The sequence below is a fragment of the Cynocephalus volans genome, chromosome 1, assembly GCF_027409185.1.
Source record: "Cynocephalus volans isolate mCynVol1 chromosome 1, mCynVol1.pri, whole genome shotgun sequence".
Classification (NCBI taxonomy): domain Eukaryota; kingdom Metazoa; phylum Chordata; class Mammalia; order Dermoptera; family Cynocephalidae; genus Cynocephalus; species Cynocephalus volans.
The window spans coordinates 53556020-53582885 of NC_084460.1; the positions used below are offsets into that span (position 1 = coordinate 53556020).

The 26866-nt window shown below is 44.9% G+C and overlaps 1 protein-coding gene across 1 annotated transcript in view; it reads left to right on the top strand.

The window, feature by feature from the left end:
- PHACTR3 (phosphatase and actin regulator 3) overlaps positions 1-26866 on the top strand; it is a 210262-nt gene that overhangs the window by 155727 nt on the left and 27669 nt on the right. Inside the window, exon 8 of the mRNA XM_063096382.1 lies at positions 20113-20266. Within this exon, the coding sequence (XP_062952452.1) occupies positions 20113-20266 (154 nt within the window). The remainder of the gene's footprint in view (positions 1-20112; positions 20267-26866) is intronic.

A 26866-nucleotide genomic window follows, 5' to 3' on the forward strand; every position in this document is an offset into this window, starting at 1 on the left:
AAAGTTAGAACTGTCCACAATTGGATGCAATCTCCTTAAAGAGCTATCCAAATTCTAGATGCACATACTCTCTCTTCCAGCAGCTCTGCATCCAGGAATTCATAGCAGCAAGCCTGCAGGGCCAGGACATACAGACATCATAGTCCAGGTAGCCTAGCACTCATGCAGAACAGTTTATACACACCAAGGTTTCTCAGTCTTCCTACAAAGAACATTTTGGACCAGGTAATTATCGCTGTGCGGGCTTTCCTGTGCCCTGTAGGCATCCTTGGCCTCTACCCACCAGCTGCCAGTAGCACTCCCCCCAGTTGTGACAACCCAAGAAGTCTTCAGACATTGCCCAGTTTCCCCAGGGGAAGAACTGCCTTCGATTGAGAAGCACTGATGTACGTGAGTGCTCATCATAGTATAATTGTGATCGGAAAATTGGAACCATTCTGAGTGATGATCAGAAAGGGGCCAGTTAAGTCAGTTACAGCTCATGTGCAGGCATGAAAGCGAATGGCCAGCTCTGGGGCATGAAGTACATCCAAGATGTATTGTGAGGGGACAGAAAGAACTTGAGAATGATCCCACTTTTCTTATCTTTTAAAAATAAACACATATACCCAACCACATTCTATATCACAAGGAAGAAGGAATACGTATGAGAAGGCAGAAATTTACCCAAAGGGATCGAGACCAACCAATTGTATTTTTCTTAATCAAAATAGCTGATTAAAGCTCGAAACATAAAAATTTTATGTAGACGTGTGTTTATGAAGGAGAAGATTACGAATGCTGTGGCCCCAGCAGGTTTGGAGAGAACAACTTACTGTCAGTGCACGCACAGGGCAGCTGGGGTCAGGAAAGTGCCTGAGGGCGAACTTGTGGACTATCCTACAGAGGATGTGGGTACAAGGGCCAGTGCAGCCACTGGCTGAGAGCACTACTGTGGTATGCATGCCTGTGCAGGGAGGGCTCAAGTTGGTGACAAGAGGCTGCCGCCCCTGTATCTGCTCATCGCACAGACATGAGGACGCCACGTCTGTCCCATCTGTTTTGCATCATAGACACTTTGTGAATGCGCCTCTAGCATATCATCCTAGAAATACAGAACCAGATTTAAATGCATGTCTCTTTTACACATTGATCATTCTTTAGAGACCACCCTCAGAAATGCTCTCCTGATTTCCTCTCCCCCAAGCAGAGTAGGAACCCCCATTCTCTGCAGTATCTTTATCTGTTCCCTACCAATGCCTGGAGGAAGTCCCCCAAACCATTTAGGACAGAAGGGATTATGGGCAATTTAAGACTTTTTAACCATGTCTACTCACCCATGCTGTTTGAGTGGTTACAATGAGCATGTCTTACTTTTATAATCAGAAAGTTGGTGAGGATGGGCATCTTTTGAACAGACCCATTCCTGCTTTGGGGGAGCTCTCAGGCTCACAAACACAGGAGCCGGTGAGACCTACACCACCTGACAAAGCTTCATCCCGAGCAGGCTGTGGGCGAGTATCAGGGAGGATGGGGAGACGAGAGTGGGGTTTTAAAGAATGAATGAGGGTTTTTGTGTGGTGGGTGAAGTCAGACACATGGCAGTGGTGGGCGCATTTAGGGAAGGAGTGCTGTCGTGGAGCATCTGGGGCTCAGCGTGCAAGTGCAGGAAGGGACCAGACACTGAGGATCTCTGTTGTGCCAGCAAAGGGCTAACAGGAGCCTGGCTCTTCAGTCCTTTTCCTAATTCCATGATATGAACTCAGAAGGCTAAGAATGCCAGTCCTGTGGCTAACCGTTATTGCTAATGACCCTTCATGGCAAATTGCATCTGTTTTGGGGAAGACTGTAATTGTGATAAGTAATGAGATCCTGATTCTTGAAGGGACCCTGTCAGCTTAGCCCCAGGAGGTGGTGATCTCTATGCGGCTCCCACACCTGCCTGATCTGATCCTTCCACCCAAGCTTTGTCACCTGGGGGGTAGGGGGGAGTCCTGCTGGCGGCTCTGTGACCTGCTGTGAGGACTTTCTCAGGGGAATGCCTGGGGCCGCCCTGCTGGCATCAGTGTCCTGGGTTCTGCTGGCATGTGGTCCAGAACAGTCTTGAGAGTCTGAATGTTTATTTGACCCCCATGATGAGTTCCACTGTTGGTGACACTCGGAGGCTGGGTTTTACTCAGAGGACAGAGGCTCTATGAAAGGACTTTCAGTGAGGATTGGCATTTTAGAAACGATCTACAGAGAAGATCACGAAATTTTCTGATGGTGTATCCCAGTAGCAAAACAAAAAAACAAAAAATCCCCACCAATATTTGTATATTACTGATTAACTATATACATAAGAGGTACCATACTAACATATTATGCACAGTATAAAATATACACACACGATAGTAATGAAAATTGACGTGAAATGATGACTATGTAAGTATTAACATTTTCTACCACAGCCTGACATACTGAATCCTGGGAGCGAGGCCCAGAAATATGCATTTCTACAAGCACAGGAGGAGTCCTAGTGTTGGAGTATAAAAGCTAGATTCAAGGGGATTTAATGTACAGGAGGCATTTCAGTGCTCTACAGAATTTTTTAAAAGCTTTTTTAAAAAAAAAAATTTGCTATTTTTATTTAACAAGGACTGTATGTCCCAGCTCCAGGCTTCAAGGATTCTAAGGAAAAACTAGACTCACTCTGCACACTTGAGGAGCTCATGACTAATTTTAAAAGCTGGCTTTCACTGTAAAATCAACAAGGCAAGAGGGGCCGTGTCTGGAGGAGAGATCTTTGGACACGCGTAGGTGGCCAGGGACATGGTGACTTAAGCGTTACATAGCACAGTGAATGTGACTTGTAGAGAGGCGGTGCTTGGACAGTTCCCAGTGTTGCCTAAATTTAAAGAAAGGGTGACTCTCTTTGCTTTCCCCAGTGGACATAATTGTGAAAAGTGAGAGCTGAAATGTGTTGTGTTCTTTAAATCCTATTTTAAATGTGGTGGAGGGTGTATTGAAAGTCTCTTTGCACTGAATCCTTCTGGAAAGTGAAGAGCCACCTGTAGTGAGGTGAGGACTTAACCTGTAAATTCACAGAACACCAGGCAGTCCCTGCCTTTTCTTGGAAGTTGGGACTTTGGGATGTGAAACTATCTGGAAACCCAGTCATTTCTCACATGGACACCAGGTGTTGCTGCAGATGCTCGCTGGGGTGCAGGATGCTCCAGAGAAATTGGTCTCTTTGGGACAATTGGTGAGTAGCCTGAGGCAGGTCAGGCCCTGGGTGGTTCTCATTGAGCATGAAGCAGCAGATCTATTGGAGTGGGAACTCGGCAGGCCCAGTGATGATCACAGCCACAACAGGGCTATTTCATTCATTCATTTATTTATTTATTTTTGAGCTATTACTTCATATCAGCTACCTTGGTAAGCGCTTCTCATGTGTTCCCTCACCGAATCCCCATGATGACCTGATGAAGTAGATACTATTATTGTCCCTTTTTTTTTTTTTTTTTTTACAGTTGAGGAAGAGAGGCAGAGAGAGGGGAAAGAACTTGCCCATTTTGGATCCAGGTCTCTAGCTCTGTAGCCCGTGAGAGTAACCCACCGTTCGTCCACCTCTGCTGAACTCCTCATGGGTGCATGGCCCTGCGCTAGGTGCTGTGAATGCAGCAGTACAAGCAGGGTGCAGGGTCTCAGCCTGAAGGTAGCCCACCGCAAGTGGGGGAGGCAGGACCCCCAAGGAGGCGATTTCAGGATTGAGGAACGAGCACCAGATGGGTACAAGTGGAGAATACTCTGTGATTTCCACATCTTAGGGCAGCGATTCTCATGCCACCTGTACCCTTTTTAAAAGCATCAGTGCACATCCCACCTTGGAGGAACTGTATGGATTCCTCCGTGCTTTACGGCCTCCCCAGGGGTGAAGGTCCTTCTAATGTGTCAACTTCGCTGGACTGACCTACCCAACCATTTAATTAAACACTTCCCTGGGTGTGTCTGTGATGTATTTTTTAGATGTGGTTATCATTTGCAATCAGTTAATTTTAAGGAGGGTACCCTGGAGGTGGGCCTCTTCCAATCAGTCGAAAACCTTAAGAACATCTGAGGTTTCCCAGAGAAGAAAAATTTTGCCTTAAGATGTCAACATCAACCCCTGCCAGAATTTTCAGCATGCTGGCCTGCCTTGCAAATTTTGGCCTTGCAGCCCCCAAAATTATGAGTCAGTTCCTTAATACACACAATACACACACACGACACTCTATATAGGAGAGTTCTTCAAAAGTTCATGGAAGATTCATATTATCTTTTAACTCTATTTTTTCACAAACTTTTTGGAGTACCCTGTGTGTATATATATGAGTATTTATATAGAGCAGTGTGTGTGTGTGGTGTACATGTGTGCCTGTATATGCTGTTGCTTCTGTTTCTCTGGAAAACCTTGACCAATACACCAGATGAGCCTAGGTTGCAGCCAGGGTTGAGAATCAGAATCTTTTAAAATTTTTTAATTGACAAATACTAATTGTGTATATTATGTATTTATGGGGTACAATGTAATGTTTTGATATATTTTTACATTGTTGAATGATTGAATCACACTAATAAATCTATCCTCACATACTTATTTTGTGTGGTGAAAACATTTAAAATCTACTCTTTCAGCAATTTTGAAATATACGATGCATGATTATTATAGTCACCACTCTGTGCAGTAGGAAAGCTCACTGCTCCTGTCTAGCTGAGATTTTGTACCCTTTGACCAACATCTTCCCCTCATTTACCCTCCCCCAGCCTCTGGTGACAACCATTCTACTCTCTAATTCTGTGAGATCAGCTTTTTAAAATTTCACATGTAAGTGAGATCCTGCAGTATTTGTATTTCTGTGCCTGGTGTATTTCATTTAGCATAATATCCTCCAGGTTCATCCATGTTGTTGCAAATGACAATTTCCTTCTTTTTAAAGGCTGAATAGTATTTCATTGTGTGTCTGCACCACATGTTTTTCATCTGATGATGGACACCTAGGTTGCTCCGTATCTCGGCTACTGTGAATACTGCTGCAGTGAACATGGAAATGCAGATACCTGTTTGGCATATTGATTTCAAGTCCTTATGATATATACCTAGAAGTGAGATTGCTGGTCATTTGATAATTCTGTTTTTAGATTTCTGAGAAACCTCTTTACTGCTTCCCATTATGGCTGTATTAATTTACATCCTCACCAACAGTGCACAAGCGTTTCCTTTTCTCTACCTCCTCACCAACAGTTGTTTTCTTTTCTTTTTTTGATAATAGCCATTCTAACAGATGTGAAGGGAAATGTCATTGTGGTTTTAATTTGCATTTCCATGACGATAAGTGATGATGAGCAGTTTTTCATATATCTGCTGGCCATTTGTATATCTTCCTTTGAGAAATGTCTGTTTGGGTCCTTTGCCCATTTTTTAATTGGGTTCTTCACTTTTTTGATACTGAGTTGTTAGAGTTCTTTATGTATTTTGGATATTAGCCCCTTATCAGATGTATGCCTTGTGGATACTTTTTCCCAGTCTGTGGGCTATCTTTTCACTCTAGTTTCCTTTGCTGTGCAAAAGCTTTTCAGTTTGATGTGGTCCCATTTGTCTATTTTTATCTTGGGGGTGATTTCAAAAAACCTTTGCCAAGACCAATGTTGTGGAGCATTTCCCCTGTTTTCTTCTAGTAGTTTTACAGTTTTAAGTCTTACAGTTAAGTCTTTAATTCATTTTGCATTGATTTTTTTATATGGTGTGCAGTAAGGGTCCAATTTTATTCTTCAGCATGTGGATATCCAATTTTTCAACACTGTTTATTGAAGAGACTGTCCTTTCTTAATTGGTTGTTCTTGGCACCTCTATAAAAAATCAATCGACCATAAATGTGTGTGTTTATTTCTGGGCTCTCTGTCCTGTTCCATTGGTCAATGTGTCTGTTTTTATGACAGTGCCATGCTGTTTTGTTTATTATAGCTTTGTAATAGATTTTGAAGTTGGCTAATGTGATGCCTCCAGCTTTGTTCTTTCTGGTCAAGATTGCTTTGGCTGTTCACATTTTGTGGTTCCATACCAATTTTAGGATTGATTATCCTATTTCCATGAAAAATGACATTGAAATTTTGATAGAGATTGCACTGAATTGTAGATTGCTTTGGGTAGTATGGACATTTTAAGAATATTAAATCTTTCAGTCCATGAATGTGGGACACCTTTTTATTTATTAGCTTTGTCAACTATTTCTTTCATCAGTGTTTCACAGTTTTCAGTATATAGTTCTTTCACTTCTTTGGTTAAGTTTCCTCCTCTTGGGCTAGCCTGTGGCTCACTTGGGAGAGTGTGGTGCAGATAACACCAAGGCCACGGGTTCGGATACCTATATAGGGATGGCCGGTTGGCTCACTTCAGAGAGTGTGGTGCTGACACCAAGTCAAGGGTTAAGATCCCCTTACCAGTCATCTTTAAAAAAAAAAAAAAAAAAAAAGTTTCCTCCTCTTTCATTCTTTTTGATATTACTGTGAATTAGGTTGATTTATTAATTTCATTTTCAGATAGTTCATTACTAGTATAAAGAAATGCTACTGTTTTTTGTGTGTTGACTTTGTATCCTGCAACTTTACTGAATTTGTTTATTAATTCCAGGACCTGATGGAACCATCATGAGGATTAAAGAGGACAAATTTGCCAGTGTGCTTGGCATGGTACTTAGCATTGCTGAGCAGTTAACAGTTGTATATGGGGTCCCTCTGTATAGTTGGCAGGTGTTTATAGAGGTCCCTCTATGCAGTTGACAGGTGTTCATGGAGGTCCTTCTATGCAGTTAATAGGTATTTATGGAGTTCCTTCTACAGAGTTGACAGATGTTTATGGAGGTCCCTCTGTACAGTTGGTTGGTGTTTATAGAGGTCTCTCTATGCAGTTGACACGTATTTATGGAGGTCTTTCTGCAGTCGGCAGGTGTTTACAGAGGTCCCTCTGTGTGCTGCTGCATATAGACATCCTCAGCAATGGCGACCATCACTATGATCACTCCTCTACATTAAAAAAAAGAAAAAAAGGATGCAGGGCTTCTATAATCAGGCGCACATGTGTTATGTTGAAATTTCTGGTTATGCAGCAGCAGTGCCAGACAGGCTGACCCACGCAGGAGTGAAGCAGGAGCAGGCGGCAGGCCTCTCCAAGCTGCACACTGTCACTTGCGCCCTGTTCAGTTGGGGGTTGGAATGTAGACATCATCTTTTTGTAGAAAGAGTGGAGTGCAGTGGCCACTTTGCACTTGATGCTCCATAAAGAGTGGGCGTTATGTGACCTCACAGTGAGCGTGGGGATCACACCCTTGGGCACGAGTGCGGGGATGGAGCTGCACTGGTCGGGCTTCCCTGAGGACGGGAAACCGAGCTGAGGCCCAGAGAGGGAGCCGAGAAGGTGGCGGTGTCTTCAGGCACACAAGTCCTGGGTGGATGGAAGCCTGGCTCTTCAGGGGATGAAGGGAAGAAGAGAGGGGCTGGGGCACAGAGAGACGGACAGATTGTTCTGGAGAGGCCAGCAGGGGCCAGGCCATGTGGGACCTTGTCTACCACACCAGCGGCTTTACCCTTTATGTAAAGAGAATGTGCAGGAGATGCAGACATTTAGGGAGGCCATTATTCTGCCAACCATGCTGGCATCTACAGAGACCCCTGTACAGGGCTTGCTGAGGAGATGAGAAGACTCCTAACCTTGCTCCTCCATCGGGCCCTCTGGCCAGCCATGCCAGTGTCCCCTGGGAGCCTGAGGGTGCAGGGCCTTGACTCCACCCCGGAGTGATGAAGCAGGGTCTGCACTGCACAGGACCCAGGTGCTCCAGGTCACAGAGGAGCAGCAGCCTGGGTCTAAAGCTGTCCTTTTCTTTGGCTGGGGTGGCTGAGTCGATGTGGATACTGCCCATCCTCTAGTGTCACGAATGGACTATCTTTATCCCTGTCACAGATTCCTCAGGTCAGGCACAGTCTTCGTTTCTGTTGCTTATAACAAAATACACAGAATTGAGTATTGTATGAAGAAAACAAAATTTATTGCTTACAGTCTCTGAGGCTGGGATGTCCAAAGTCCAAGGAACACAACTGAAGGCCTTGGTGATAAAAGTACCGCAGGAGTCTCACATGGCAGAAGATGGCAGAGCAGAGAGAGACAGACTCTCTCTCCTTTTAAAGCCCTCAGAAACACACCCCTGACTACCACGTTTAATCCATTCACTACGGCATGGTCCTACAATCCAATCTCCTCTTCAAGACCCCACCTTTCAATTACCATAATAGGATTTCCCACCCTCTTAGCAGTCACAGTAGGGGCCAAGTTTCTTTTTTCTGTTTTTTTTTATTTCTTTTTTCTTTTTTAATTTTTAACTTTTGAATTTTTGTTGAATCATAATTGATATACATATTTTGGGGATTCATTGTTGACATATGATCATATCAATATTACTAGTGTATATATTGTTACAAATCGTACTTATTCTTTATGCACCTTGTCCAATCTCTCCCCATCCTCCTCTCCATCTCCCCTCCTCCCTACTCTGATAACCCTAGATTTCTTCACTCCTTCTGTAAGAATAATGGTTACTCTGTTGATTTGTTGCCTAGATGATCTGTCCAATGCTGAGAGATGTGATCATGGTCCCCCAATATTATCATAGAGCAGATGCTTCTTCTGTCACTCTGGAATGGGCTTTGTGGAGAGAGACATCCTCTTCTTTTCTTTGGTCTCTGCTAGTGGCTCTCCTTGTGGCAATGCACTCCAGTGGTTGGCAGACCATTTGCCGTGGTGGTTGTGGCATCTAGCTTCTTTTGCCGCTGCCATGGTTATTGCAGTGGCTGTGGTGGGCCTCCCACATGGAGGTGATGGTTTTGGCATGCTCCTTATCTAGTTGCTGGTAGCTCCTGGTTCTGGGAGGAGGGTCTGGTCCCTGGATCCATGCCTCAGTACCCCAGGTGGGCCCCAATGGGTACTCTGTTTTTTCTTTCAATTCTGTGTTGGATTATTTGCTGTTCCCATCACTTAAACTCTGCACTAGAACTAAATTTTTGTCCTTTGCTTACTTCTGAAGTGGGGGAACCTTCTGTGGGGACCAGCACTTGAGCTCTGTGGTTTAGCTACATCGCTGCTTTGTTGTTGATTCCCTAGGGAAGGCTTTTTGTGCATCTCAGGTTTTAATGGTTGACTTTATAGGTACTTCCGGGTTTAGTGAAGTCCAGTGCACCTGGGTTGTGTAGAAACACTGGTCTGGACCCAAGTCTCTTCATCAAACTGCATCCCCATGCAATTCTATATTCCTGACTAGTCTCCTCTGAGTGGTCCTGCGCTGATGGGGGTACAGATCAGCTGACCTTGCTGTGCCCCAGTGGGCCCATCTCCCCTACAGTCTGTGTTCCAAACACTTCCCATGTGAACAGGCCATGCTCCAGTCCCTTGCAGTGACTCACTGGCCTCTGAGTGGCTCCATTTTTTCATTTGTCGTGGCTCCTTGGTCCTGTGTGGGTCCATGGGAACCCTATTAATGGTATTGCTGGCCTTGGGGCCACCAAGGCCGTCTTCTCCCCTGCCACCTCCAAGCAACTTCATCTGAAAGGCACAGCTGTGGCTTTTGCCAGATATTGCTCTTTGTGCTCAGCAGCTCCAGCCTGGAAGCGACTGGGATTCAAAATGGTCAGAGCAGTTTTTTCTTTTGCGGCTTCTTCTGCCTTTATGTACTCTGTAGGTCTCTTCTCCTCTTCCCCTGAGCTCTAGTGGCCCCAGCTTGGCTGTCGTTGCTTTTTAATAGTTGTAAGTTAGTTGATTTGTGGGAGAGTGATTCTGGGGACCATCTATTCTGCCATCTTCCAAGTTTCTAATACATAAAACTTTGGAAACACAATTTAAGCTTCAGTGAGTTTTGGGGGGACATAATTCAATACACTGTAGGCATGATGGCCCATTTCTTTACCTTTCTCAACACGACTCCTGGCACATAGGAAGTCCCTAGCAGTGACCGAGTTGTGGAACAGGAAGAAATGTGGAGGTAATGTGATCTAGGCTGGTTCCATTATCCCATTTCACAGATGAGAAATTGAGGCCCAGGAGATTAAATGGCTGAGGCATTTGGGCTCCGTGGCCAGTACATGGTGAATCTGGGCTAGAACTCATGTCTCCTGGGCTTTTCCAAACTCCGTTCCTGATGGTATTCAGCTGCAGTGTAAAGCAAAGCCCCTTATTTTCTCTTTGTGATAGACAGTGATACTTTTTACAGAAACCAGACTCCACAGGACTCTGGGGATGTGTAATTATAGAGATCCACAGGCTTATTCACTAAATCTGTAATACTAGCTTGCATTTGAAATACACACCAAAAGATGTGTGAGTGGAACTCAAATGAGTGGTCATTCGGTGACACTTCTCATGACTTTGTGCATCCTTGTGGCGGCTGAGAACCCCCACCGTTGGCTCCTGCTGCTTGTAAACCTCCACACCATCCTCCACGTGGCTCCCATGGCACAGCCTGCCCGATCTCCCTCCTGCCTAGCCCTGGGTAGAGACACACCCTTAGCTTGCTGGCTCTTTTCATTGCCGGCTCTATGCTCGCTCTCTGGGCTCAACCTCACATTCTATCCCCACACTTTAACGCATAAGTGGATGGTCATGAATCTGTATTCCTGGCTCCAGCACCCTCTGATGATGAAGCCATGTGTGTCCACTTGTCCACTGCTTGTGTCCCTGTAGAAGCCCTGACTGCCCCCTAAACAAAGCCAAAGCCGTCCACCGTCCAGTGGAAACCCACTCAACTCCCCAGGTCCCCATTCTCAGTTGTTGTCCTCGCCATGTTTTGACATTCAAGCCAAAACTATCCCCTCTCTGGGTCAGCTTTAGCTCAAGTGGTTACTTCCTCAAGCCAGACTTCAAAACTATCCCCTTTCCCCTTCCCTTCCCTTCCTTTCCTTTCCTTTCCTCCTCCTCTTCCCGCTCACACTCTTTCTTTCATCCAGAAGGTATGAGTCACACACTATGTGCCAGGCACATCTTAATACTACTGCATTGGAGATTAAGTTTTGTTATGAATTTTGGAGGGGACACAAGCATTCAAAGTATAACATCTTTTTAATTTTCTGAAACAATTTGTATAGGATTGGTATAATTTGTTCCTTAGATGTTTTGTAGAAATCGTCAACGCATCTATCTGGGACTGCAGTGTGTGTGGGTGTATGTGTGTGTGTGTTTTTAACTAAAATTCTTTTTCTTTAATAGATACAGGTTATATATATATATATATATATATATTCTTGAGTGAGTTCTGGTAGATTTGTGTTTTTTCAAGGAATTTGTTTATTTTATCTCAGTTGTCAAATTTATCAGCATAAAGTGGTTCATAGTACTACCTTATATGTTTTTAATATCTGTGGAATAGGATAGTGAATGTACAGTCGTCACTTCTCCATTCTTGATTTGGTAATTTGTGTGTTCTCTCTCCCCCTCCCTACCTCCCTCTCTGCCTTTTTTCTTCTTCCTGATCAATCTGGCTAGAGTTTTATCAATTGAATTGATCTTCCCAAAGAACTAACTTCTGCTTTCTGTGATTTTATATTTTTGGTTTTGATTTCATTGGTTTCTGTCTGATTTTTATTATCTTTTTTCTTCAACTTCCTGTGGTTTACTTTGCTCTTCTTTTTCTAGTTTCTTCAGATGGAATCTGAGGTCATTGATTTGGAGACTTTCTTTGTTTTAAATGTAGGCATTTAGTGCTAAAAATTTCCCCCTTAACATTATTTTGATACATTGTATCTGCATTTGCTTCAAAATACTTTCTAATTTCCCTTTTGATTTCATCTCAGAACTGTGGGTTATTGAGAAGTTTTTCATTTTTTTTTTTTTTTTTTTTGTGACCGGCCGCACCGAGCGCACCAGCCATCCCTATGTAGGATCCGAACCCGCGGCGGGAGCGCTGCAGCGTTCCCAGCGCCGCACTCTCCCGAGTGCGCCACGGGGTCGGCCCAAGTTTTTCATTTTTTAAAATTTAGTTTCCAAATAGTTTGGTATTTTTCTAGAGATTTGTTGTTATTGATTTCCAGTTGAATTTCACTCTGGTCAGAGAACATACTTTGTATGACTTGAGTCCTTTGAAATTTATTGAGATGTTTTATGGCCCAAGGTATGTTCTATCTTGGTAAATGTTGTGTGTGCACCTGAAAAGGATATATGATTTTCTGTTGTTGGGCAGAGTGTTTTATAAATGTTAGATCAGATTGGTTGATAGTGTTGTCCAAGCCTTTTATAGCCTTACAGATTTTCTGTCTCCTTATTCTATCGGTCATTTGGAGAGGGCTTTTGAAATCTCCAACTATAACCGTGGATTTGTCTATTTCTTCTCTCAGTTCTATCAATTTTTGCTTTGTATATTTTGAAGCTCTCAGTAGGTTCCTCAGTACTCGGATTGCTGTGCCTTTCTGATGAAGTTATCTCTTCATGATTATGAGGTGACCATTTTTATACCCAGTAAGGGTCTTTGCTTTGAAATCTGCCTTATCCAACTTTAATATACCCGCTTCAGCTTTCCTTGATTAGTGTTAAAATGATTCATGTTTTTAATATTTTGCTTTTAATCTACAGATGGTCCTCAATTTACAATGGGGTTACATCCCAATAAATCCATTGTAAGTTGAAAATATCATAAGTCAAAAATGTATCTAATGCCCTTAACTTGCCAAATAGCATAACTTAGCATAACCTACCTTAAATGTGCTCAGAACACTTACAGTTAGCCTACAGTTGGCAAAATCATCCCGCACAAAACCTATCTTATAGTAAATATTGAATGTCTCATGTAACTTGCTGAGTACTATAATAAAAATGAAAAACAGAACGGTTGTATGAGTAATCAAAGTACAGTTCTTCTGAATGCATATTGTTTTTGAAAATCATAAACCGTTAAGTGGAACCATCATAAGTCAGGGACCTTCTGTGTCTTTATATTTAAAGTGCATGTTTTATAGGCAACATATAGTTTGGTCTTGCTTTTTTATCCATTCTGAGAATTTTTGCCTTTAATTAGGGTATTCAGCCCAATTGCATTTAATATGATAATTTATTTGACTAGTTTAAATTATCTTCTGGTTATTTATTTTCTGTTTGTCCCTTATGACTTTTGTTCCTCTCTCCTATTTCTCTGCCTTCTTTTGGACTGTTTTTTATTTTTCCACTTTATCTCCTCTGTTGGCTAATTAGCTATAACTCTTCGTTTTGTTACTTCAGTGGTTGTTTTAGTGTTTATGGAATACATCCTTATTTTGTCACTCTACGGAAGAGGTAGTGTACCATGTCACTTAGAGCTACCTTGCTTACCACAGTCTGCTTCCATTTCTCCCTTTCCAACCTTCGGTCAATTGTTGCCATTCGTTTTACTCATATGTTACAAACCTGAGAAGAAAAAACAAACTCAGTTTCTCCCACTCTGCTCTCACAACACGCCTGTGACACCAGATGTGTGGGGATTTCTCCCCACCAGCAAGTGAACAATCAACTCTGCAGCAGACTGACCAGCTTGGGTGTCCTCAAATTCAATTCCTACACTGTCTACCTGGAGGTAGCATCAGATCCCACAGGTTGAGGGCTCAGTCCCCAAGACCGACCCCACTTCAGATGTCAGTCGTAAGTCTGGGCGTCTGCAACTTCTGACTGACCAGTTATAAATCAGGGTTTCCACAACCCCCTCCTTGGGTTCCATTAATTTGCTAGAGGGCCTCACAAAACTCAGAGAAACACTTATTTATGTTTACTATTTTGTTACAAAGAATATTTTAAAGGATACAAATAAACAGCCTGATGAAGAGATACATAGAGTGAGGTCTGGAAGGGTCCTGAGCACAGGAGCTCTGTCCCCATGGAGTTAGGGTGTGCCACTCTCCTGGCAGGTGGATGTGAAAGCTCCCGTGTGTTTGCTGTCTGCAAGCTCTCCGAACCTAGTCCTTTTCGTTTTTTATGGAAGCTTTATTACATAGGCATGATTGATTAAATCATTGGCGTTGGTGATTAACTTAAACCTCAACCCCTCTACCCTCCCTGAGGTTGGAGGTGGGGCTGAAAGTCCCAACCTTCTAATCTTGCCTTGGCCTTTCCGGGTACCATCCTCCACCCAGAAGCTACCTGGGGGCTGCCAACCACCAGTGAGCTCATTAGCATAAAAAAGGGTACTTATCGCTTTGGAGAGTCCAAGGATTTTAGTAGTTGTATGGCAGAAAAGGGGAACAAAGACCAAATATGTATTTCACAATATCACAAGACCTGCTATATTATTATTATTGTTGTTATCATTGATAAAGTCAGTTCTCTTTTAAAGAGAAATAATAAGAAAAAATATATATTTACACTTGTGGTTACCATTTTCATTATTCTTCTCTCCTTTGTATAGATTCAGGTTTCCATCTGGTATTATTTTCCTTTTACCTAAAAGATTTCTCTTGACATTTTTTGTAGTGCCGGTATGCTGGTGATGAATTTTTTCAGCTTTTTCTGTGTCTACTATATAGGTTTTTTTTTTTTTTCACCTTCATTTTGAAAGATATTTCTGTCGTGTATGGAATTCTGAATTATCTGGGTTCTTTATTTTATTTCCTTTCAGTACTTTAGAAATGTTGCTCCCCCGGTCTCTCACGAGACGTCTGCTGAGAGGTTCTCTTTGTTACTCTGTACAGATCGTGTCTTTTTTTCTCAGGTGCTTTTAAGATTTTCTCACTATCACTGATTTTTTAATATGATGGCCTTGGCAGAGCTTTCTTTATGTTTCTTATGCTGAGGTTCATTGAGGTTTTTCCTGCCTCTTGGCAGGCATGTTAATTTTTGATTGAATGACAGATTGTGAATTTTATCTTCTTGTGTGTTGAATATTTTTGTATTCCTATAACTATTCTTGAGTTTTGTTCTGGGAAGCAGTTAAGTTACTTGGAAACAGCCTGATTCATTCAGTTCTTGCTTTTAGGACTTGTTAGATAGGAACAGAGCAGGGCTCAATCTGGGGCTAATTATTTCCACATTATGGAGTCAGGACCCTCTGTGTACTCTGCCCAGTGTCCTGTGAATCATGAAGTTCTCTAGTCTGATGGGAACAGGCCTCTGCCCAGCACCGTGTGAACACTGGGCACTATTACCTCTTATCCTTTCCGATGGTTCTTTCCTCACAGCCATGAAGTTATCAGCTAAAGACTCAAGGGAGCTTCTGCAGATCTGGGGGCTCTCTCCCTATGCAACTCTCTCTCCAGTTTTCTGTCCTTCAGACTCTAGCTGCCTTGGTCTCCTTGGCCTCTAACCTTTGTTTTCTCAACTCGGAGTTTTCCAGACTCTTTCTGGGTTCCCCCTCCCTGAGCTGTAGTCTGGCACTTCTCCAAAGGCAGTAAGCTGGGGCCGTCATAGGGCTCCCCTCATTTGATTCCTGTCTCTTAAGAATTACTATACTTTGTTGCTGATTTCTAGCATCTTGAAAACCATTGTTCCATATATTTTGAATTTTTTTTTATTTGTCTTGTTTTGGGGTGAGAAAGAAAATTCAGTCCCTGTTTCTCCATCATGGCAAGAGGCAGAAGTCACATTATCATTTCTACTTTGGGAACAGAGACAGGTTTTCACAGCACATTCCTTCTCTAGAACAAAGTTAGGCTCTGATCCTGGGTGTCCCCACTTATCTTTTAGGTTCCAGCCCAGATGCCACTTCTTCAGAAATCCTTCTTAATCTCCACTGCACGCCTCCTTGCTTGTGTGGCTTATTTATTCTGCTTTGCACGAGGGAATTCAGCAGACGTTTTCTGAGTCTGTATATGGCAAAAATGAACAAGGCCAAGTCATCTCTGTGAATTCACCAAGTTTGGTTTTTTCCCAGCGAGTGAAAATGTTTCAAGCTCATATAATAACTATGGTTAGGGAAAGAGCCACCCAAACAAATAATTAGAATGTGTTGAAGGATGCACAGAGAAACACATGCAACATGCTTGAGAACATTATAGTTGCTTGTTTTCACATTCCTGCCCTCACCTGATTGAGCTTAGTCTGGGCGTTTTTTCTCTTTGGTGCCAGATGTAGCATAGGAGCATTATAGACAGGTGTCTCCCTGAGCTGAGCAAATCCACAAATGTCAGGGTTAGGAGTGTGGATGCTGGAGTCAGGCCCAGCTTTATGTCTTGGTTCTGCCACTTAACCTCTCTGTGTGCTGGCAGGAAAGCAGGAGCTCCATTTTGGATATGACTTTTGAGATGCCTGATAGAGGTCCAGGGGGAGGCACCGTGAGGAAGGCTGGATATGCAAGCCTGGGGTTCAGGAGGGCAGTCATGTCTGGATGTGGAACTCAAGCCATTAACAGTTGGCCCTGAGTGTCATGGGACAGAGGAGGTTGTCTAGGAAGCACGTGTGGACAGAGAGGGAAGGGCTTTGAGGACGGAGTCCTGGGATACACCCAGAGTTAGAGGTGGGGGTGATGATGAGGTACTGGCAAAGGCAACTGAGACCCAGTCAGTGAGGTGGAAGGATACCAGGCCAGCGCAGTGACCTGGAGGGACAGAGAAGAGAGCCCTTCACAAAGCAGGGAGTGATCAGCAGTACCCAGGCTTCTGTGAGCTCCAGTAAGTTGGGGTCTGGGATTCTCCACGAGCATCCTTTACTCCACTGGGGTGGATAATGGGAGTGCAGAGACTGGGGTACGGGAACATTCTGAGTCCCACACACGGTGGGGTGTCAGTGCACAGGGAGTGTGGAAGGCTGCCTCCTGCTGGGTGAGGAGGAGCCCAGAGTTCTGCTAATGAGCTGCTGTCTGGGCCACTCTGGTACCTGGGGTAAAGAGCTGACATTGGCCAGTCTACCTCCTGAACCCTGTCAGCTGTGCGTCGGAAAGGTGCTCCCAACATTTTGTAGTTGGACTATTTCTGGTAACACTGGGGTTCTACTTTTTGCTTAATTTAATTATTTTTGGACTATGTATTGATTTTTATTGACTTTTGCCAACAAAGAACTCCTTAGTTTATTATTGAACAGGACTGGTCTGAAGATAAATGAAAGTCTTGTACTTAGAAAGACAATATTCTTTTCAACAAACGCCCCCTGGGAAAAAGGCTTTTTGTACTACGTGATCCCTGAGTCAGGTCTCACACAGACAGTCTTGCAAAACCAGACAGGTCAAATGACAACAAATTTGGGTATTTGGGGAATGAGACTTTGAAGGGCTCTAGCCCCGTTCTGTTGCCTCCAGTGGCTGCCAAGCATCTGGTCATCACCGCAAATGCAGACTGTTACATGCCAAGGCACCTGCAGAGCTGGAGAGGGGGTCATGGGACTAGAAAAGATAAAATGTTCTTCGTGAGATTCAGCCGATGTTTCTTGAATAAACATTCCCTGCATTGCTGTAACCGTTTGGTTAATTTCCAGAGTTTTGAAAAAGTTGATTCTGACAGTTTTGACCAATTTTCTTCTTGCTCAATTTTTATGGAGGAGAGGATTTTCCACCATTTTTGCTGACATCACTTGACAGTGTTCTTTCTTTTTGAGTTATTTATTTTATGTAAGGATACTATATGATAAGACATAAAATACAAGAAACCAAAATTAATAAGTAAAATGATTAATCCCTGTCTTTTCTATGCCAGTTTATAATAAAATTATATATATTTACAAAATTGGACACATATACATATATATTTCTATATACAATATGCTTTCTTTTCTATAATTATTTGCTCTCCTTAGCAATGTATTACTATTGATGTCTTTTTGTCACTCGATAACATGTACATCACCATTTTTCATAGGTACATAATATTCAGATGGAACAGTTGTACCATAATTCAACACGTGCCCTCTTATTGGACCTTTAGGTTATGTTAATTTCTTACTTTTGTAAATAAGACTGAGATAAACATCCTTTTGTGTGCTTTTTTATGTGCTTGTCCCATTTGTTTTGGGAGGTAGACTCATAGAAGTGAGGTTTCCAGATGAAAGGATAGAAAGAGAAAACAAGCATGTTTGGGGGCACTTGGGGAGGGGGCATCTCGTTTCCTACAGTCTAGAGAGAAAGGTCCCCCCATTTCCTAGCTGTTACTTCCTGCTCAGCGTTAGACAGTACAGTCTGCAAATGCATGCTCATTTAGATTAATTCAATTTGTTGGGTAGAAGGGTCACTCAAATTCATGAAAAATCCTCATTTTAAGTTATCTTCTGGAAATTTTCTTTTTTTTGACTTTTAAATAGGAAAACCTAGTGACCTGCTGATACCTTGATGAAGACCAGTCATTCATTGTTCTTATTGTGGCCCCACTGTGCACCCTTTCTATGCTGATAGAGGCTGGATTAATAAGCAGCTGAGAATGACTTGCTCCTGGCACAAAGATTTCACATGGAGTGAATTCTCACTTGCATCTAGAAGTCTCCAATGAGAGAGTCTTTTTCTCAGTCAAGAACAAATATGATTAAAAGTTTGTAATGACAAGCCTGAGACATTTGCGATGGGCTTAAGAACTTGCTTTATCAAAAGCTAAAGAGATTAAACGACATTCAGCATAGTTTTATGGTTAAGCACATTATAGTTCTCTGAAAATGGCAATCCCTTTTTGCCACATATTAGACCCTTGATATTTATGAAGGATTTGTCCCAAGACCTTTGAGACTTCCTAAATTCATGAATGTCACTGTAGCTTTCAATTTCCTCTGTAACATGCAGTAAAGACCAACTGAAAAATACATGAGACTCCTTCAGGCTCTTTATGATTCTATAAATACAGGACTGCAGTCATTTATAAAGCCATTAAAAACAAATTTGTGCTGGAGCCCTTGCTGAAATGGTTTTCGGTCATTATTTTTCTCTTTCTCTCTGAAGCACGGGCCAAACAAACCCACATTAGGAATTCAAGCCTCAGCTGAGTTCCACTTTTTGTATCTTATTTTATTCCAAATTTCTGTTAAGCTAAAATTTCATGGGGCTTCTTTTCTCGTTTCATATTCCTCACACTTTAGGAGTTGACTTGCTTTGGGGAGCCATTCTTCTTAAGAAATAAAGCTTGCCTTCCTCAATGGAAGTGACCGTGGTTGGTGATGGTTTGTTCCCCGGGATTTAAATCTGTGCCCGAATAAAACTGCAAAACTGCAATCATACTTTTGAGCTATTTGCAAATAGTCAGCATCTGCATTGCTTGGGCGGGTGGGGACTCTGTTATCCAGAAAGCTCAGCTAACCAGAACACTGGCGTGTCCTAGCTCACTGATGAATGACCCTCTCTGTCTGTGAATGCAGCTAAACCTCCTTTCCTCTCTTAACTGAATTTAAATATTCCATTCCTGAGGATCTTCCTTGTTCCCTGATTTCACTGAGCTGATTCTGGACATGGGCAGAACGCAAAGGCCAGACTCCACCAGGAGACCCAGCATTAGCCCACATGTTTGCTCATTGATAGCCTGCTACCTCCACCCTCTTCTGGAACACAGGGCGAGTGGGCTGTCACTGAACTTAAAGTCAAGTGGGGGAGACAGATGATAAACTAATAAGCAAGAAAGATGTCAACTAAGGGAGGAATGAAAATAGGATGGTGTATGGTGCTTGGAGGCTCCAGCTCAAGCCACGCTGTGCCCTTTGGGAGGTGGCCGCCCCGGATGGTTCGGGCAGAGCAGAGTGGTGGGCAGGGGAGAGAGACGGTGTGAAGACCCTGCGGGGGGACATCCTAGGGATGGGGCAGACATGGGCAGAGAGGATAGTGGCAGTGGGGAGGGCGGTGGGTGCTACATGGGGATGGGTGGGGAAGCAGCCACTGTGGGTAAAGTTACTATATGCTTTATGGTCCAAACCCAGACACTTTTGAAAAAGTGTGTGCTTATAATAATCACCCTGGGACGACAGGTGTATGTGACTCCCCACTCATGGAATGCGTGGCCTGTGGGCAGGGGCTTAGCAGAGATGGTGCCAGCCCTTTCTCCAGCATTGCCCACTGTCCCCACTGGAAAGCTCCACAGGTGGGCAGATGCACATCTTCCTGGTTCATCAGTCACCCTGGCCAGAGTTCTTCTGGCACGTGGGTGTCTGGATTTACAGGCCAGCCCTCCACTAAGACCTGTGTTCTTTGTCCCCTTCTCTCCTCTTCCCTGCGATGGGTCTCTCAGGAACATTGCCCAGGAAATGCAAGAAGGAGCTCCTGGCTGTGAAGCTGAGGAACCGGCCGAGCAAACAGGAATTGGAGGACCGGAATATTTTCCCCAGGAGGACTGATGAGGAGAGACAGGAAATCCGGCAGCAGATTGAAATGAAGCTCTCCAAGTAAGTGGCAGCGTGTGGGCTCAGGCGGGGCTGGTTCTGGCTCACAGTCTGAGCCCCTCAGAACCCACCTTCCCTGTGGTGCAAGACCAGGGCTCACAGGCGCAGGGTCTGCAGTGGGTCCCTCAGCCCCGCTGACTGGTGACATCTTCATTGTGAGGGTTGTCTTGTGATTTTTAAGATGCTTAGCAGCACCCCCGGCCTCTGCATGTTATACTCCCCAGGGCAACCAAAGCCATCCTCAGGCATTGCCAAATGCCCCCTGGGGGACAAATCTCTCCTGATGGTGAACCACTGGTCTGTAGGAGCCAGCAAGGCACATGACGGAGTGAAGGGGTCGCAGCCGGGAGGGACTATGCTGACCGGTGAGGACATGCCTTGTTGGGCTGGGGACAGGGACAGTTCCTGTTCACCTCCATATGATGTCATCCTGCAAGAATATGGATCAGTATTGCCAGATCTTCTGAGGTTTTCAAGGAGAACTATATACACATACATACATGTATACTAGGGTACTTCAGAAAGTTCATGGAAAGATTCGTATTATCCTTTGGTTCTATTTTTCCACAAACTTTTTGAATTATGCTGATACACATGTATATACATACATATAATATTTTGGACAGTAGCTATACCAAGTTAACCCATCTTTTGTCCAGTTGTGTCCGAAAGCCACGAGAGAGCACCTGTTATGCTCCAGCGTCCCCTGGGCAGTCACTCCATTCTGCCAAATTGGAGATGGACTGTGTTGTGGGGCAGGACAGACTGGAGCTGCTGTGTGTTAGTGGCTGAGGTCTGCTGGGATCATGCGCCCTTAGTCAGAAGATTTTGGAAGGCAGAACTTCCAATGAGTGGGGGCAGAACTGTGACAGTGTGGTGGCTTTCAAGTGTTGGAGCCTCCCTAGGTTACTTTCCAGGGCAGAGCCAACTGGGGTCCAGAAACTCTCCGAGCTCATTCCATAGCACAGTCCCCACCCATGGACACTGCCTGAAGCCAGCCAGGAGCAGCTGGCTTCGCAGGCTCCAGTGGGCTTTCAGAGGGGCATCGGGCCCTTCCAGTAGGGTGGGCTGTTTTTTGTTTTTTTTTTATCTCCGCAAAGAATGGGGCCACGTGGCAGCCAGTGCTTCCCATGTGCTTGGGGGAAGGAGGCACTGATGGAGTCCCGCACGGGGCCCTGTGTCGCAGCCTACCTGTGTCCACTCCATCTTCCATTTCCCCTGTGCTGGGTGTGAGCTGCCCACAAGGGGCTGAGCTCAGGCAGACAGTGCCCCAGACACCCCCCCAGTCTGCCCCCTCCCTCTTTAAACCCCAGAATCCGGCCCCTAACAACAGGGAGAGATGGTGCCCCAGAGGCAACCTGGACCAGCCCAGGGAAGTATCACTGTTCCTGTGCTGCCATTGATTTGCCCTCGATCAGTGCTTCTCACCATCCCCTGCACTTGTGCCACTGGGGACCTTGAGAGAATGCAGATTCTGATTCGGCTGTCTGTGGCGTCCTGAGAGTCTGCATTTCTAACAAGCTCTGGGGGTACCGATGCTGGTCTGGGACCACACTCTGAGAAGCAAGAGTCTAAAGCAGGTTTCTCAGCCTGGGGGCCGATCGTTCTTTGCAGAGGGGGCCATCCTGTGCACTGTAGAGTGTTTAGCAGCATCCCCGGCCCCTGTCTACTAGATACTAGTAGAATCCCCCCCCGCCCCCCCCACACACACACTTGTGACAATCAAAAATGTCTCCAGCCATTGTCCAGTGTCCCCTGGGGTGAGGAACAGAATCATCGCCTGTTGAGAATCGGTGATCTAAAGATTGTCCTAGATGACTTGTCTAGGCAATGTTTTCTCAGCCTGAAGCGCAGTGCTCCTCATTTCAGGTGGGTTTGGCTCTCCGCTGGGGAGGTTGGGCCCCAAAGTCCCCAACTCCCATCAAAATCCTTTACTTGGCTTTTCTCCTAGTGGAAGGCAGTAGTTGTGAGTGGGTGAAGCCAGGTGCTGTGGCTGCCACACCACACTGAGTGTTCTGCTTCCCTGGGCCTCGGACAACGTGCACCTATAAGATGGGGATGATACCAGCTGCTGGGCTGCTGAGGTCTCCTGCCTATGTCCTGAGGGACCGAGAGCCTAGTGGGATTTGGAATCATGCAGACCCGGTCTCAATCCCAACTCTGTGCTGATGTGAGGGGTGACCCTGGGCAAAAGGGGTGACTCCTGGGTCTTGGTTTTCTCACCTACAAAGTGGGGTTCTGATACTTTCGAGGTCATTGTGAGTTTTGTGGGAGACCCTGTAAGGAAGGCATCTTGTGAAGCCCGTGACATGTAGCAGGTGCTCAGTGAGTCTCGGTGGCTGCTCTTTTGGCCAGGTGGCCTGGGAGCTGAGTCTTCCCGGCCCCTCTGCCTGCATCTGCCCTGACCTGTAAGGCTGAGCCTGCCCACAGCACTGGACTGCTGTCAAGATCCCTGCTGGTGACCAGTCGCTCCCAAACCCCAGAACAGGGCTCCTCATGGAGAAGCTTTTAAAATATAAATGATGAGCCCCACCCAGATCTAGGAGTGAGTCTCCCAGGAGTAGCCTATAGGAGTATGCATTTTAATGAGTTCTCTGATATTGATGGGTTGAGGGGACCTGCATCGGGCCTTATTAGCCCAATTGGAGTGAGATTGTCAAAACCATCAAGGATTTATCAAGCTGAGCCTGGTGATTCAACAAAGACTGATTTTACGTGTATCAGGAGCAGGCACTGTGGCAGTTGCCAGGCATCTAGCCGTGCGTAATGAAGGAAGCAGTTCCTGTCAGCTGCTCGAGAGCAGGGGCTGCCTTGTACCCATCCACTCCTGCATGCCGGATACCCGCTCTGTGCTTAGTACATCAAAGGTGCTCAATGAATGCTTGTGGAAGGAAAGGAGGGAGGGAAAGAGGGGGTGCATTAATCCCTAAGAAGGGACTCGTGAGTCACCGTGGGGAAAGGAAGGCTTCAGCAATGGCAGTGGGTAGGGCAGGGCAGGGCAGGGCTGGAGGAAGACAGCAGGGACCCCTGTGCCCCTGCAAGATCTCAGAGGACCCTGAGCTGAAGGGGCTGGACCAGCATTTTCCAAAGAGACAATGGCATCAGGTGTGAGCATGTTTACATGATAAAGTAAGTTTGGGAAATGGTTGCACAATTGGTTTGTTTGCTGCTGGACTTGTAGCTGCCTCGAATGGGATAATGTCTGTTGTAGCTCTCCAAGGGGGTGGAGCATGTGGCACTGTCGCCCCAGCGCAGCTGTGAGACCTTTTCTCCCTGGGTATCCCAAGGGCATCCCAGGGCCCCTTTGGGAAAATGTAGCTGTAGTCACAAATCTGTGCTGGAGGCCCCTGAGCTGAAATGTGGGGAACCTAAGGGCACTGCGACAGCCACATTCACAGCCGCCACGTCAGCTGTAGCTGGAGGTATTCTTGGTGGGCTGTAAAGTGTCCACCCACACCCATGTGTCCAGACCTTGGGCCCCTTGTGGGGCTTGCTGAGTGTCAGACTGTGGGCCAGGGGAGGTCATGGGGAAGACCTCAAGGTCCTGGAAAGATATAGGGACCCATTGCCACTACCATGATCAAGACTTTGACAGCTATTGCTTCAGTGTGGCCCTGGCATCTCTGTTGAGGAGCCAGGCTCCCAGCCCTGCATGGGATACAGGCTGTCATGGTTTAGCTTCTGCTGGATGGGCAGGATCCCTGGGGTCCAGTCCCAGCACTGACTGTCCACAGGTAGGTCCTGCCTCTCTCTGGACTTCCAGTTCCCAGAACGTGAAGTGAAGAATCGGGAGAGTCAGTGTTTGTCACACCATAGTTGCTGTGGAGGGTTGCTGCAGTGACAGCTCCCAGGTCCACAGACACCTCAGTGAATGATCATGTTCATTTTCCTTTAAGTCAATATTACCTCATTCTAATCAATGGTAGCCACCAAATCACGGATCTGATGTTCTAGTTACTTTTTTCTTTTTAAATGAAGGAGATGAGAATCACTCTCTGTTTATTCACTGGGGTGTTGTGAGGCTCAAAGGAGAAGTCACAGGGAGAAGGTGTGTCCTTAATAAAGCCACCACTCGCTTGTTGGAGTCATGGTGGGATGGTGTATCTTGATCCTTTCTCTGTGACTCCATTTCTTGGCAAACTTTTGCTCCTTTCTTTTCATTGGTGGACAGGCCATATTCATCCTGTCGTCCATTCAGCAGCTATTTGCTGAGTACCTACAATGTGCCAGACACCATGCATGGTGCTGTGGTGGCATAGTGAACAAGACAGAAGAGGTCTCTGCCTTCGTGGAGCTTATAGCATCTTGGTGTGCTACAGGCGTGGCTGGATCCAGGTGCTCATATGATATTGACAAGAGTTGGTCTCCTCCTGTTTCTTGACTCTGTTCTGTGTGGCTTCATTCTCTCGCCATCTCACTCTTTATCCTGGCCCAAGATGCTCTAAGCTTACATCCACAAAGCCACAACAGAAAAAAGTCTCCTTCTTCCAACCCTGCAAAATATCCAGTATAAGTCTCATTGGTTTGGCTTGGGTCAGGTGAATCAATCATCTACATCAAGGGGTTGGAATAGGCTGATTGGTCAAGCTTAGGTCACATGCCCTTTCCTGACCAATCACAGTGGCCAAAGGCATGGAATGGGCTGATTGGTCAAGCTTGGGTCATGTGCCCATCCTGCATTTTTGTTTTTGCACCAACACTGACGTGACCATGCTTATGATTTTCCCTGATGTAAGTTTCTCCAGAGTGTCCTCCTGGAGGGGGATTGCATCTCTGAGCGTGCCATCACACCCCTACCAGGTGTCACTAGATCTTCCCCTGCAGTCGCCCTACCCGTTTTCTGCTGGCACTTCACATGAGTCCCTGCCATGGAGCTCTTCACCCTTACTCGATTATCTCAGGGGCTCATGTTTGCCAGTCGCAGTGACGGGACCTGTGAGCTCATGAGGCTTAGTTTTTCCATTTCTCTGATTTCTAGTGAGGTTGAATTTTTTTCTTTTTTCTTTTTTCTTTTTTTTAAAAGTATTTATCAGCTTTCTGGTTTCTTCTTCTATTCATGCACTTTGCCTGAAGTTTTCTTTATCTTAATGATTTTTAGGAGTTCGCTTTTGAAGTAGTGGCTTTGAATCCTATCCAGGTTTTATGAGTTTACACAGTTCCTCTCCCTGTTTGGGACTTGTATTTTTATTTTTTAATGCTTTTCTTTAAGTAGAGAAGTTTTGATTTTTGAGGTCATCAGATTACCAATCACGTACTTAAGGAGTTGACTTTTTCTGTGTAGAGCCAGATAGTAAGTCTTAAGAGCTTATGTGACAGAGGCCATACTGTCTCTGTCATACCTACTCAATTTGGTCATTGTAACACTACTACCACCACAAACAATATGCAAACGAATGAGCGTGGCTGTGTGTCAATAAAACTTTATTTACAAAAATAGGCAGCTGTCCAGGGGACCAAGTTTGCTGACCCTTGGTATGCATTAGGGTTTGTGCCATCTGTAGCATGTTTAAAAAATCTTTCCCAGCTTGGAGGTCAAAAGAATTATACTTATCATATTTGCAGTTACCTTCTAACTGTGCTGGTTGGTAATGGTTTTCTATTTAATAATCAAACCAAATTCGCTTTCAAATTAAAATATTAAGTGAATTGATTTGAACAAAACTAAGTAAATGATGATAGTACAGGTGGTTCAAAAATACTACAAAATGATCACAGTGATGCTTGGAATAAAAGAAGTCTGGGGACCATGCACCTCCCTGTGGAGGCAGAGGGGACTTGGGAGAAGGTGAGGCCAGGAACACCTCGAAGGCCCCTGTGTGACAGGTGTCAAAGTCATAGGCCCCAGGAATAGATTTACTCTGCTACTCACTGAATCTGTAACTAATTTTAAACTTTGGACTAGAATACAGTAGCTCCGTTGGCAATTGTCAGCATGTTTAAAAACTGAAAAGCAACCCTAGAATTAGAGTCAGAGAAAACAGCACTGAGAAATTCCATCCTGGGAGGTCAAATGTGGCCTTCCTGGCGGGCTCAGTTTGTTTTCCCTTAGAGAAATGTTTTAATTAAGTCCCTTTGTCTTTGTTTTACCTCTTTTCAGAGATTCTTCCACCATCTCTGGCTGAATGATTCAGCCTCTGGTTGCCATGGCAACTTGCCTTCTACCATATCCCAAAGAACATTTGGTGTTTTTTATTTTTTTTAATTTTTGTATCCTTAGTATTTTATCTTCTGAACACTCCTGGGCTTTTCCGTAACACACACTGTGTGCCTGGTCTAGTCTTGAATGAAGTCAGGGTCGCTTTGGAGGAGTACAGCTCTGTGATGACTTTGGCGCCTTTCTGTAGGGAGCTCAGCCTACCTTTAAAACGTGTGTGAATGAATCAGCAGAGTGTCAAAAACCCACGGCTCTCGCCTTCACACAGAAGGTGTGTCCTGGAAACTGCACAGAAGCACAGGTTGTGTTACTTCAGTCCTGTCCGCGGACACCATTTAAGGAGAGCCCGCGGGAAGGATGCTGTGACAGCTTTCATTTGCAAGTGCCAAGCACATGCAATAAGTTTGGCTTCCCTGCCCTCATCTAAGTAATCCTCCCAATAACTCATT